This window comes from Sorex araneus, chromosome 6 (genome assembly GCF_027595985.1).
Source record: "Sorex araneus isolate mSorAra2 chromosome 6, mSorAra2.pri, whole genome shotgun sequence".
NCBI classification, from domain to species: Eukaryota; Metazoa; Chordata; class Mammalia; order Eulipotyphla; family Soricidae; genus Sorex; species Sorex araneus.
In genome coordinates, this window is record NC_073307.1 from 105722885 (window position 1) to 105735604 (window position 12720).

At 38.9% G+C, this 12720-nt stretch overlaps 1 protein-coding gene across 1 annotated transcript; it reads left to right on the forward strand.

The window, feature by feature from the left end:
- The first annotated feature begins 4422 nt into the window (after positions 1-4422).
- On the forward strand, positions 4423-5373 carry LOC101538584 (olfactory receptor 52H1-like). Its single transcript, XM_004621204.2, has one exon. It carries the CDS (start codon positions 4423-4425, stop codon positions 5371-5373), a length of 951 nt encoding a protein of 316 aa, XP_004621261.2.
- The last annotated feature ends 7347 nt before the right edge of the window (positions 5374-12720 follow it).

A 12720-nucleotide genomic window follows, 5' to 3' on the forward strand; every position in this document is an offset into this window, starting at 1 on the left:
CATACTTAACAATTAATATTTAGACTTCACTAAAAAATGCTTTTTTCAGAGTCAGAGAGATAGCATAGTAGGCTATGCAGAATGCATTTACCTTACAAAGGCAGAACTGGGTTCAGTTCCCAGCAACACACAATCTCCAACCAATTTACACAAAATATACACTTGCTTACACCAATTTATTCTTATTAATAATTTTATTGCTTGCTCTGTCTCACCCACATATGCACAGGGGTTGCCCCTACCTCCATACTCAGGGATAGTTCCTGGTGGACTTGGGCGATCTTATAGGGTTCAGGAATTGAGCCTGTGAGTCACTTGCTTTGTGCCTTACTCAATCTACTGTCTCTCTTGCCCCACCAACTTTCATTATTGTAAAATGAGAGAACACTGAGTATTATAAAAGGAAAGGAGAGCACCATATCTATACTACTACTTGTTTGTGAGTGGCGTGCAATTGAACTAAAATAAGTAGACATGAAATGTAAATAAATGAAAATTAAATGCCAAGTTCTAGTTTTTGTAAATATTTAAATATTTCTTCTCTACAAGAAACTGGGAGGCAAATTTTATGAAGAACCATTTGTTAAAGAAATCAGACGTAAGAATTTCTCAGAGTTTAGAAATCAGGTCTCCGAAGAGGTTCTCAAGAATCCTTGGGTCCCTTTCAGTGATTCTAGACCAACCATCTGTGCACCTCGTGAAGCCCCGAAGATACAGACCTGCCGAGATTGTGGTGTTAGGGATTACCCACAATGCGTGGGAATCAGTGACCTCAGACTATACCTGGGATGTTCTGGGGACCATCTAGTGCCAGTGATCAATTCATTGTCATCTATATTAAGGCATGCCCCTTTGTCCTCTCTGGCCCCTCCCTAGGATTCTAATCTATACTTGGAACTGTATATGTTTGTTCATCAGTGAAATGCTGATGATTCTTCATAGAACACTTTCAGATAATATTTTTTTCTTTTTGGATCATACCCGGTGATGCACAGGGGGCTACTCCTGGCTCTGCACTCAGGAATTACTCCTGGAAGTGCTCAGGGGACCATATGGGATGCTGGGAATCGAACCTGGGTCGGCCGCGTGCAAGGCAAACGCCCTACCCGCTGTCCTATCGCTCCAGACCCACTTTCAGATATTCAGACAACAAGAAACAGAACATGCACTGGAAGCATTCTGTTGAAGGCAAGCAGAAGAAATATGGTAGGTCTTACTGAAGCCAGAGTTTTTCTATAAAATTACTGAGCAAGTTAGGTCATGACCGTGCAATTAATGAGATAACTCTGGATCCACTAACATGAGCAATGTAACCGTCTAGGCTGGCAAAATATTAACTTGGTTGATCACTTTTTCACTTTATAAATGGTCGAGGGAGCTGGGACCTGAGTTGCATAGGTCTTTCTGGCTCAGAGGCCCTCTGCTACAACTTGTCTCTGGTCTCTGGAGAAATCAAGAGAAGGACATTTAAGCCGTCTAGTCAATGTCCTGTGTTTGTTCTTCCCAACATGAACATGCATCTATGTATGACTCTTAGTTTTGTGTCTGTCCTTAGTGACCCTGGGACAGCTACTTTCTTTCTCTGGTCTTTTTCTGATTGCTGTGTCTGCACTCTCAGGTTCTTGAATGGACCTTCAAAATGCTAACTGAACAAGGACCTTCAAGGTAGGAGCCTGTGATGTGGTAAAGAAGGAGCTTTAAAAAGGCAAAACCAGAAAGGAGCAGAGTCTATGAGATATAGAGGTGATAGAGAGGTGAGAAGAATGTGGGCAAAATGTGGGCTGCAGTAAATGAGACATTTAATGATAAAAACTATGAATATAGTTTGAAACTGATCCTCATGGTGTGACAATAAGCATTATGTAAATGAGGAGTGTCTATTATTTGAGCCGCTCTCATTGCTCTCTGCAAAATATTTGTGGGATACTATAGGAAACATGTAGGAAAATAACATAATATTTATAACTTTATGGCAATGGCAGAGAAAACTGATTCCTGATTCCAAAATTATAGTTAATGCTTCTCTTCATTGATTTTCACTGTAATAATTTTAGATTTAGCACTTTTAAAGTAAAACAGACCCTATTATTCTTTCAGTAGCCATATGATTTTAACGAAGTACCAGACATCCTATTTTTTCTTAATTGGAATTATATATTTATTTCCCCCACCCACTTGAAGTAGGGAATAATGCTATACAACATCTTCTTTAGCTACTCAATGAGAATAAGTGCCTTTGAAAAATGAATCTAAGTAGAGGTCCTGGTTAAAGATAACAGCATGCAGTATGGAACAATTAATGTATTGATAGCTACAAGTGGCTGGAGTAGAGTTTTGTAGCGAAGGTGAATGCCCTAATTAGAGAAATTTTTGAAGAATGAATCGGATGATTGCAAGTGAAGGAGATTTGATTAATATAGTAAGTCTTCTACTTTAAGAAACTCATTACAGTATATTGTTATTAATTGTGTTGGAAACATCTTGGTAGAATTTGTTGGGAAAATGGAAAAAGAATTGTGGTATTTTGGGACATCCTTAGTTAGATGCACCTGAATGCTTTCTATGTTAAGTTAAGGTATAAGATGACTAATTCCAAAGCCAAGAATTGAGGAATATATTCATTACATATATTACACAATACTATAAAGCTGTTCAGTGTATGATTAAAATTAGCATACATGGATGACTCAATGTAGAGCTCAAAAATTCAAGTGATTAGAAAGCTTAGTGTTTAATCATGTGAGAAAGCATATGAGTATTATATCACAGCACAGAAGAATTATGTTTTAGTAAAGTCTCAAGTAGGTGAGTTCTTAAATAGATTAGCCAATGATAGATGAAATGCTAATTAAAAATGCTAATTGAACATTACATGTGCTATCTCTACTACACTTTATATTTATATGTTAGAGTCATTTATAAGACTCTGACAAAGGAACAGTAAAGAAGGCATTCATTTTTACATCATAGAAGCATCATTTAGTTTACTTACTAATTTTTAAAATTTTTAAACTTTTCTTAAACACCATGATTTATAAAAATTTATTATAATGCAGTAATTTCAGATATTCAGTGTTCCCACATCAATCCCACTACCAGTGTGACCTTCCCTCTCCATCAAAGCCCCAACTTCAGCACCCACCACCAATGGCTAGCCTTTCAGCAGGTACAACATAATTTACTTTATGTTGCTTTTTAACACATTTCTCACCATTGTGTGAACTACAGTCATTATCTGATGATATACAGAGCCTTCTATTTTATTGCTTTCATTCACTGGCCATAATTGTCATCACATATTACCGTCTAACATTCTAAGCTCCTTCTGGGTTGTCAAGACCATGAAATTTAGAAATGTTGGTTCAGGAGCTGTAGAATTCAGATCATTTAGTAGATTGGCATGTCTTTGAGATGAGTCATGGAATTAGGCCATTTATCTGTTATCCCTTTGCTCATGGATTTGTTCGAGCGGGCACCAGTAACGTCTCTCATTGAGAGACTTTTTGTTACTGTCTTTGGCATATCCAATACTCTTGGTAGCTTGCCGGACTCTCCGAGAGGGGGGAGGAATCGAACTTGGGTCGGCCGCATGAAAGGCAAACGCCCAACCACTGTGCTATCGCTCCAGCCCATTTATATGGCAGAGAAAGTCAAATGTGGGTGGAGATCAGCCAACCCCCATTCCTGGAAGGTTCAAGAGATCTCATCCAAGAGGCCAGGACTACCCGGAGGACTCAGTTGATGAATTTATCTGAAAATATATTCTTAAAAATAAATCCAACATGAGAAAAACTTAACATTTGAGTTTTGACAAAAGAGATAAACATTGTGTTTAGAGAACACCACTTGAATTCTCTTTATGTGAATGATAATTACAATGAATAGAGCTAGATGGAGAGGAGAAAGAACATGAATGTTATTTTCATTTTTCCTCTACATCCTTCAGCATTAATAGAGCAAGAATTAATGTTCTAACCTTGAGATACAAATAAACTAAATATAAAATGCATGATATACCTTGATGTTTGAGACTGATTTGTCAATGCCATGTTATTTCCCAGTTGTCACTAAAGGTTTAAAGTATCTAAAAATTAAAACTTCATTCAAAGTTCCAGCTTAGTATTTTGTCTGCTAAAATAATTCCATTCATATGGCTTATTAAAATTTTGGCTTAATTATTGGTAGCTAGACTGAAAACAATACATGTGTAAGTTTAGTATCTCTGAGTAATATTTCAATGTCATCACATTTTGTCAGATTAAAGAAAAAATTTTAAAAAAGAGAAGTAGTTTCTCATTTTCCATAGCTGAAATGAATTCATACTGAAGATGGGTATAAGGGTGAACCTTTAAATTATTGCTAAAAATGAACAATATATTATTTTTTTGTTTTTAGTGAATGATTTCTCTCTAACAGAAGACCATGATGGCAGTCTTCAACTTGAGCAGCTACAATCCAGAAGCCTTCATCCTACTGGGAATCCCAGGGCTGGAGCACTTTCACATCTGGATCAGCATTCCATTCTTCATTATCTACCTTGTGGCTCTCCTGGGCAATGGTGCCCTTATCTATCTTATCTCCACGGAGCGTAGTCTGCACGAACCCATGTTTTTTTTCCTCTCCATCCTGTCTGCTACAGATCTTGTCCTGTCTAATACAAGTGTACCCAAAGCTATGAGCGTCTACTGGCGGGGTCCCCAGAAAATTACCTTTCCTGGATGCCTTACTCAGATGTTTTTTCTTCACGGGAGTTTTGCTGTGGAATCTGCCATCCTTCTGGCCATGGCGTTTGATCGCTATGTTGCCATTTGCTTTCCTCTCAGGTACACCACTATTCTAACACACCAGATGATTACTAAGATTGTAGTAGGCATACTCAGCAGGAGCTTTGCTATCATCTTCCCATGTGTGTTTCTATTAAAGAGACTGCCTTACTGCCGCACTCTCACCATCCCCCATACCTACTGTGAGCACATAGGTGTTGCCCGACTCTCCTGTGCAGACATCTCCGTCAACATCTGGTATGGAGTTGCAGTGCCTCTAATGACTATTCTCTCAGACATGATCCTTATTGGTGTTTCCTACTGTCTCATTCTTCATGCCATCTTTAACCTTCCATCCCAGGATGCCCGCCAGAAAGCCCTCAGCACTTGTGGTTCCCATGTTTGTGTCATTCTTATATTTTATACTCCTTGCCTGTTTTCTGTCCTTTCCCACCGTTTTGGTCACAATATTCCTCTCTCCTTCCACATTGTGGTTGCCAACCTCTACATAGCTATCCCTCCTGCACTCAATCCAATTATCTATGGGGTGAAGACCAAGCAGATTCGGGAAAAATTTATTCACATCTTTTTCCTTAAAGAGATCCAATGAGTAAAACTTACAGTGTGGAAAGGAAAAAAAAGTGATCATGTTGTTTTAGAATGTATTTTATTCTATATTATCTACAATAGTGACTTAAGTCAACATGAACTCCTAGGAATTGTTTCTAAATTGTAAATCCATGACATGGATTAAATATTTAAGTATGAAGTGAAGTGTCAAAAATTTTTATTAATGTCTCTTTATTTAAATATATTTTTCAGAGGGAATTTCCATATCATTTTTGAGAGAGATAGCCAAGACTTATGGGATGGCAAGATAAGAATATTAAACACAATCAAATGTTTTTTTATTGACAAGTTATTGTAGGCATATAAATGTTTAACATTTTGGGATACCCTTACTGAACAAGTCCAGATGACAGTTGGTAAAATAACAAGAAATTGATTTTTTAATAAGAATCACTGAGGGAAAAGGATTAACCCTGGAGTATGGCTGAGTGTTCCCCCTTTTCCCTAAGTAAACAAAAACCAAACAAAGAAAAGAATCATTCAGGGTCCAGTAACTGGCTCAACAATAGATTATATGCGTCATAATTCCTTTTCCAATATTATAAGGGCAGAAAAAGAAAAGGATTTTCTTAAAAAATTAATGATGTCTAGAAGTATTATTGTTTGTTTTAAATCACTGATAGTTGTCAAAGTCAGTTGGTGACCTGATGAAACAGCGCCTTGGCTTTCTCCTAATTCAGTGAGTCTCTGTATTCTCTAGAAGACCCTAAGGAGGTTTAACAAGAAATCTTGGATTCTTGGTGGAATTTCCTCCTTCTGGAAGTAACATAGTTTTCCCCAAATGCCACATAAAATGTTTGTTGTCTGATTTATTTATCTATCTTAATGTTCCACAAATTGAAGCCTCACTTTATCAAAATCACCTATTCCCCCTTATTATTGTAGCCTTTGAGGAATTTTGGTTTCAGGTATAAAATTATTTTGGTATGTTTTTAGTAATTTTAATTTTTATAGAAATCAAGTTTGGGGGCTCAAGTAAAGTACAAATTTTAAGTCACTTGTCTTATATAGGGCAACCTAATTTATTCCTGGTACTGCGTATGCCTCCTAGAATATCACTAGGAGTGACCTCTGAGCACAGACCTAGGAGTTAGCACTGAGTACCACTGTCTGATCATTCCAACCACCAAAAAGAAAAACAAAATTTCAATTGTTTGAGGAGATACAGTTTATTTTTCAAAAGTATCCAGGTAATGCATTCTATCTTCAGTCATCATTCACAGTATAAATTTGTCATTACAACATCAAGTGTTGGGGTCTACTTCTACTTCATTTGAGTTGGGCTAGATAAACAATTCTTGACAGGAGAAGGGGACTCTCCTTCACTGCTAGTGGGAATGGTGAATGATTGTTTTGGAAAACAAATATGGACATTTCTGAAAAAAAATTAGAGATTGAGCTCACATTGACCCAGTAATACCACCTCTAGGATATATCCTGAAATTTAAAAAAATACAGTAGAAATGACATCTGCACTTGCATGTTTATTGCACTACTATTTACAATCGCTAGAATCTGGAAAAACCTGAGTGCCTGAGAACAGATGACTAGTTAAAGAAACTTTCGTACATATACACAATGGAATACTATGAAACTGTTAGAAAAGATAAAATCATGAAATTTTCATACAGGTGGATGAACATGGAGTGTATCATACTAAGAGAAATGAGTCTGAGGGAGGGAGAGACATAGAATGACTGCACTCATTTGTGGAATATAAAGTAACAGAATGGGAGACTAACACCCATGGATAATAGAGATAAGGGCCAGGAGGGTCACTCCACGGCTTGAAAGCCAGCCTCGAATGCTGGGGGAAAAGGTAACTGAGCTAGAGAAGGACCACTGAGTGAATGATGCTGGAGGGCTCACTGGGATGGGGATGCATGCCAAAAGTAGACTATAGATCAAACATGATGGCCACTTGCTACCTATATTGCAAACCATAACGCTCAAAAAGAGAGAGAGAATAAAAGGGAATGTGCCTGTACAGAGGTGTGCGGGGGAGGTTGATGTGGGGTTGACCAGAGGGATACTGGGGACATTGGTGGTGGAGAATAGGTACTGGTAGAGAGATGGGTACTCAATCATTGTATGACTGAACCATCGTCATGAAAATTTGTAAGACTGTAACTGTATTTCATTGTGATTCATATATATATATAAATTCTTGACAAACAATTTAGTGGATTATAATTCTGAGATGTTCTATGTTAGGCCATAAAATTCTTAACATTTTTACCTGATATTGTTATCATCTCTCGGAATTCAACATGGAGACATAATGTCTGAATATTTGCTCAAATATTTAAAATTAACATTCTAATAGGATATATTGGGTGTTCCAGGGATCATGTCTCTGTGGTCAAACTAAAATCAGTTGCATACAAGGCAAGTATTTTAATCCTTATATTTATCTCCAACACTATATAAACTTTTCTAATTTTTCAAATAGACCATGTCTTAAATAAAATTATATCGGAAGAAATCTGGATGACACTTTGGGGTATATTTGTGTGTTTATGATAAATCTTTTTTTTTTGCAAGGTCTGTCTTTATTCTGCAGAATTTGAAGATGGGCAGTATAAGGGCAGGCATCTACCCTTATCTATCAGCTAGAAATTGAAGGGATTTACACTAGACAAAAGAGAAATGGATGTAATTTCTCAAAAGTGCCCATAGCTCTCCCAGCTCCAGGGATCAGAGAACGGTGGTAGCTGATCCCACAGCATGACTAAATCTTGCTTTCTTCTTTCACTCCTGTCTACTCACTAATGGGCTCTTCTTCCACTGTGTCTTTGGCTGTCTTATCACCATAGTAGTCCCAATAATAGTTACACAGTTTTTGTTGAACTGAATATGAGCCTAATATTCCTTCCCTCTTCTTCTGATGAAGGAGTAGATGAAGTCGGCATTGGAAAATAGGGGAATGGAAAGCAATAGGAAGAAGAGGTTAAATCCTGTTTCCTACTGTGTGACTTTGGACAAATGGCTTCGAGTATGGATTTTCAGGGAGACGTGGTATACCAGATGGTGCCCAAGGGTATTCCTGTTTTTAAGAGTGAGCCCCTGGTGGTACTTGGGGCGGGGGGAACCATATGTTGTGGTCAGGGATGGCTACATACAAGGCCGCCTAAGATATATCTGGCTCCCCTATAGCTAGAAGTTTTGTGCTTGCAAATGACACAATCCTAATGGGAACTGTTTTATTTGTTTATTTTTTTGGCAGGGTACAGGCGTCCAGTTGTGCTTAGGTTCTCCAGGTCCATTCTAGGTAATACTCTGGCAGACTCTGTGAGTTGGATACTTTCTTGCTCAAATCCAGTGATCCAGGGGGCCACCAGAATCTCACTTGGCAGAACTCTGGGGCACCAGAACAACCCTGGGAGTTGTTCAGAAGACCGTGTTTTGCTGGGGTTTGACATTGGTGGCTTCCTACACACCAGGCATGTACTCAAGTCTTTGAAATGTCTCCTTAATCCCCCTTCCATCCACACCCTGTGGAACTTCTTAAGCACCAAAGGGAATAAAATGGGTCATGATCCTGGAAGTGCCCTGAGAAAGCATGCATTCAGCACCTCAGATGCAAGAGACTCAGCCCTTGCAATGACCAAGTTTTTGCAGTTCTGTTATTTATTGATATTTGGTCTAGAAAGTATCCTCAATAGTCTGATTCTCAATAGTAAGAAAAGTTTATTCTCTTCTCTTACTTCCAGATTCAATCCTTCTTTCAAGTGTCCCTCCTGCACTGTGCCATAACCTGTTACTTCTCTTCCTTCTTAAGATGATCTGGGGTGCTCAGGGATCATAGGGATGTGGTCTGAGCTCCATGGGACAAAGGGAGGAGGTATTACCTGAGATTTGTCAAAACTTCTCTCACTATCTTGCCATTCCCTGTACTTTTTTTTTAATTTATTTATTTTTAATTAGAGAATCACCGTGAGGGTACAGTTACAGATTTATACACTTTTGTGCTTATACTTCCCTCATACAAAGTTCGGGAACACATCCCTTCACCAGTGCCCATTCTCCACCACCCGTAAACCCAGCGTCCCTCCCACCCTCCCCAATCCCATCTCCCCCCCACCCCACCCTGCCACTGTGGCAAGGCATTCCCTTCTGTTCTCTCTCTCTAATTAGCTGTTGTGGTTTGCAATAAAGGTGTTGAGTGGCCGCTGTGCTCAGTCTCTAGCCCTCATTCAGCCCGCAACTCACTTCCCCCACATGGCCTTCGACTACAATGTAGTTGGTGATCGCTTCTCTGAGTTGACCTTTCCCCGGAACGTGAGGCCAGCCTCGAAGCCATGGAGTCAACCTCCTGGTACTTATTTCTACAGTTCTTGGGTGTTAGTCTCCCACTCTGTTATTCTATATACCATAGATGAGTGCAATCTTTCTATGTCTGTCTCTCTCTTTCTGACTCATTTCACTCAGCATGAAACTTTTCATGCCCATCCACTTAACTACAAAATTCGTGACCTCCTTTTTTCTGACAGCTGCATAGTATTCCATTGTATAGATGTACCAAAGTTTCCTCAACCAGTCATCCGTTCTGGGGCATTCGGGTTTTTTCCAGATTCTGGCTATTGTAAACAGTGCTGCGATGAACATACATGTGCAGATGTTGTTTCGATTGTACTTTTTTGCCTCTCTGGGATATATTCCCAGCAGTGGTATTGCTGGGTCAAATGGGAATTTAATATCTAATTTTTTGAGAGTCGTCCAAATTGTTTTCCAGAAGGGCTGAACCAGTCGGCATTCCCACCAGCAGTGAAGAAGGGTCCCTTTCTCCCCACATCCTCTCCAACAGCGGTTGCTTTTGTTTTTTTGGATGTGTGCTAGTCTCTGTGGTGTGAGGTGGTATCTCATGGTTGTTTTGATCTGCATCTCTCTGATGATTAGTGATGCAGAGCACTTTTTCATGTGCCTTTTGGCCATTCGTATTTCTTCCTTGGTAAAGTTTCTGTTCATTTCTTCGCCCCATTTTTTGATGGGGTTGGATGTTTTCTTCTTGTAGAGTTCAACCAGTGCTTTATATACCATTGATATCAACCCCTTATCTGATGGGTATTGTGTAAATATCCTTTCCCATTCTGTGGATAGTCTTTGTATTCTGGTCACTGTATCTCTTGCGGTGCAGAAGCTTTTTAGTTTAATGTAGTCCCATTTGTTGATCTCTGTTTTTACTAGATTGCTTAGTTCCGTGTCACCTTTGAAGATACCTTTATCTTCAATATCGTGGAGGGTTTCGCCGACCTTGTCTTCAATGTACCTTATGGTTTGTGGTCTAATGTTGAGGTCTTTAATCCATTTTGATCTGACTTTTGTGCATGGTGTCAGGTCAAGGTCTAAACCCATTTTTTTGCATGTGGTTTTCCAGTTGTGCCAGCACCATTTGCTAAAGAGGCTTTCCTTGCTCCACTTCACATCTCTTGCTCCCTTATCAAAGATTAGATGATCATACATTTGGGGATGTGTGTAGGGATATTCCACCCTGTTCCATTGGTCTACGGCTCTGCCTTTGTTCCAGTACCATGCTGTTTTAATTGTTACTGCTTTGTAGTAAAGTTTGAGGTTGGGGAGGGTGATGCCTCCCATCATCTTTTTCCCAAGAATTGTTTTAGCTATCCTTGGACGTTTGTTATTCCATATGAATTTTAGGATTGCTTGATCCATTTCTTTGAAGAGTGCCATGGGTATATTTATAGGGATCGCATTGAATCTGTATAATGCTTTAGGGAGTATTGCCATTTTGACAACATTGATTCTCCCTATCCACGAGCAGGGTATATGTTTCCATTTCCTCATGTCCTCTTTGATTTCATGGAGTAGCGTTTAGTAGTTTTCTTTGTAAAGGTCTTTTACTTCCTTGCTTAAGCTGATTCCGAGGTACTTGATTTTCTGGGGCACGATTGTGAATGGGATTGCTTTTTTCATGTCCTTTTCCTCTTCCTCATTGTTTGCATATATGAAGGCCATGGATTTTTGGGTATTGATTTTGTAGCCTGCAACTTTACTGTATAAGTCTATTGTTTCTAAGAGTTTCTTAGTAGAGGTTTTAGGCTTCTCTAGATATAGTATCATGTCGTCTGCAAATAGTGAGAGTTTGATTTCTTCCCTTCCTATCTGGATGCCCTTAATCTCTTTTTCTTGTCTAATAGCTATCGCAAGTACTTCCAGTACTATATTGAAGAGGAGTGGTGAGAGTGGGCATCCTTGTCTTGTGCCTGATCTCAGAGGAAAGGCCCTTAGTTTTTCCCCATTGAGGATAATGCTTGCCGTAGGCTTGTGATAGATGGCTTCGACTATCTTGAGGAAAGTTCCTCCAAACCCCATTTTGGCGAGGGTTTTCATCATGAAAGGATGTTGGATCTTGTCAAATGCTTTCTCTGCATCTATTGATATGATCATATGGTTTTTATCTTTACTTTTGTTGATATGGTGGATTATGTTGATTGATTTCCGAATGTTAAACCATCCTTGCATCCCTGGGATGAATCCCACTTGGTCGTGATGTATGATCTTTTTGATGAGTTGTTGGATCCTATTTGCCAGTATTTTGTTGAGGATCTTCGCATCGGTGTTCATCAGGGAAATTGGTCTGTAATTTTCTTTCTTAGTGGTGTCTTTGTTTGCTTTTGGTATTAGGGAGATATGTGCTTCATAGAAACTGTTTGTGAGAGTTCCTGTTTTTTTCAATTTCCTGGAGAAGTTTGAGGAAAACAGGCAATAGGTCTTCTTTAAATGTTTGGAAGAATTCGCCAGTGAAACCATCTGGGCCTGGGCTTTTGTTTTTGGGGAGGTTTTTGATTACAGTTTCAATTTCCTTAACATTGATGGGTCTATTCAGGTATTCCAGGTCTTCTTTCTTCAGTGTTGGGAGATTGTAGGAATCAAGGAATCCATCCATTTCTTTTAGGTTCTCCTTTTTTGTGGCGTAGAGACCTTCAAAGTAGTCTCTAATGATCTTTTGAATCTCACTGGTTTCTGTTATGATGTCCCCCTTTTCATTTCTGATTCGATTTATTAGAGTTTTCTCTCTTTCTTTCTTTGTGAGTCTTGCTAGCGGTTTATCAATCTTATTTATTTTCTCAAAGAACCAATTCTTTGTTTCATTGATCTTTCGGATTGTTTTTTTGGTGTCGATGTCATTAATTTCTGCTCTAATTTTTATTATTTCTTTCCTTCGGTCTGGTTTGGAGTCCTTTTTCTGGTCCTTTTCTAGGGTCTTGAGTCGTGAAGTCAAGCTAACTATGTGGGTCCTTTCTTCCTTCCTGAGGAATGCTTGGAGAGCTATAAATTTTCCCCTTAACACGGCTTTAGCTGCGTC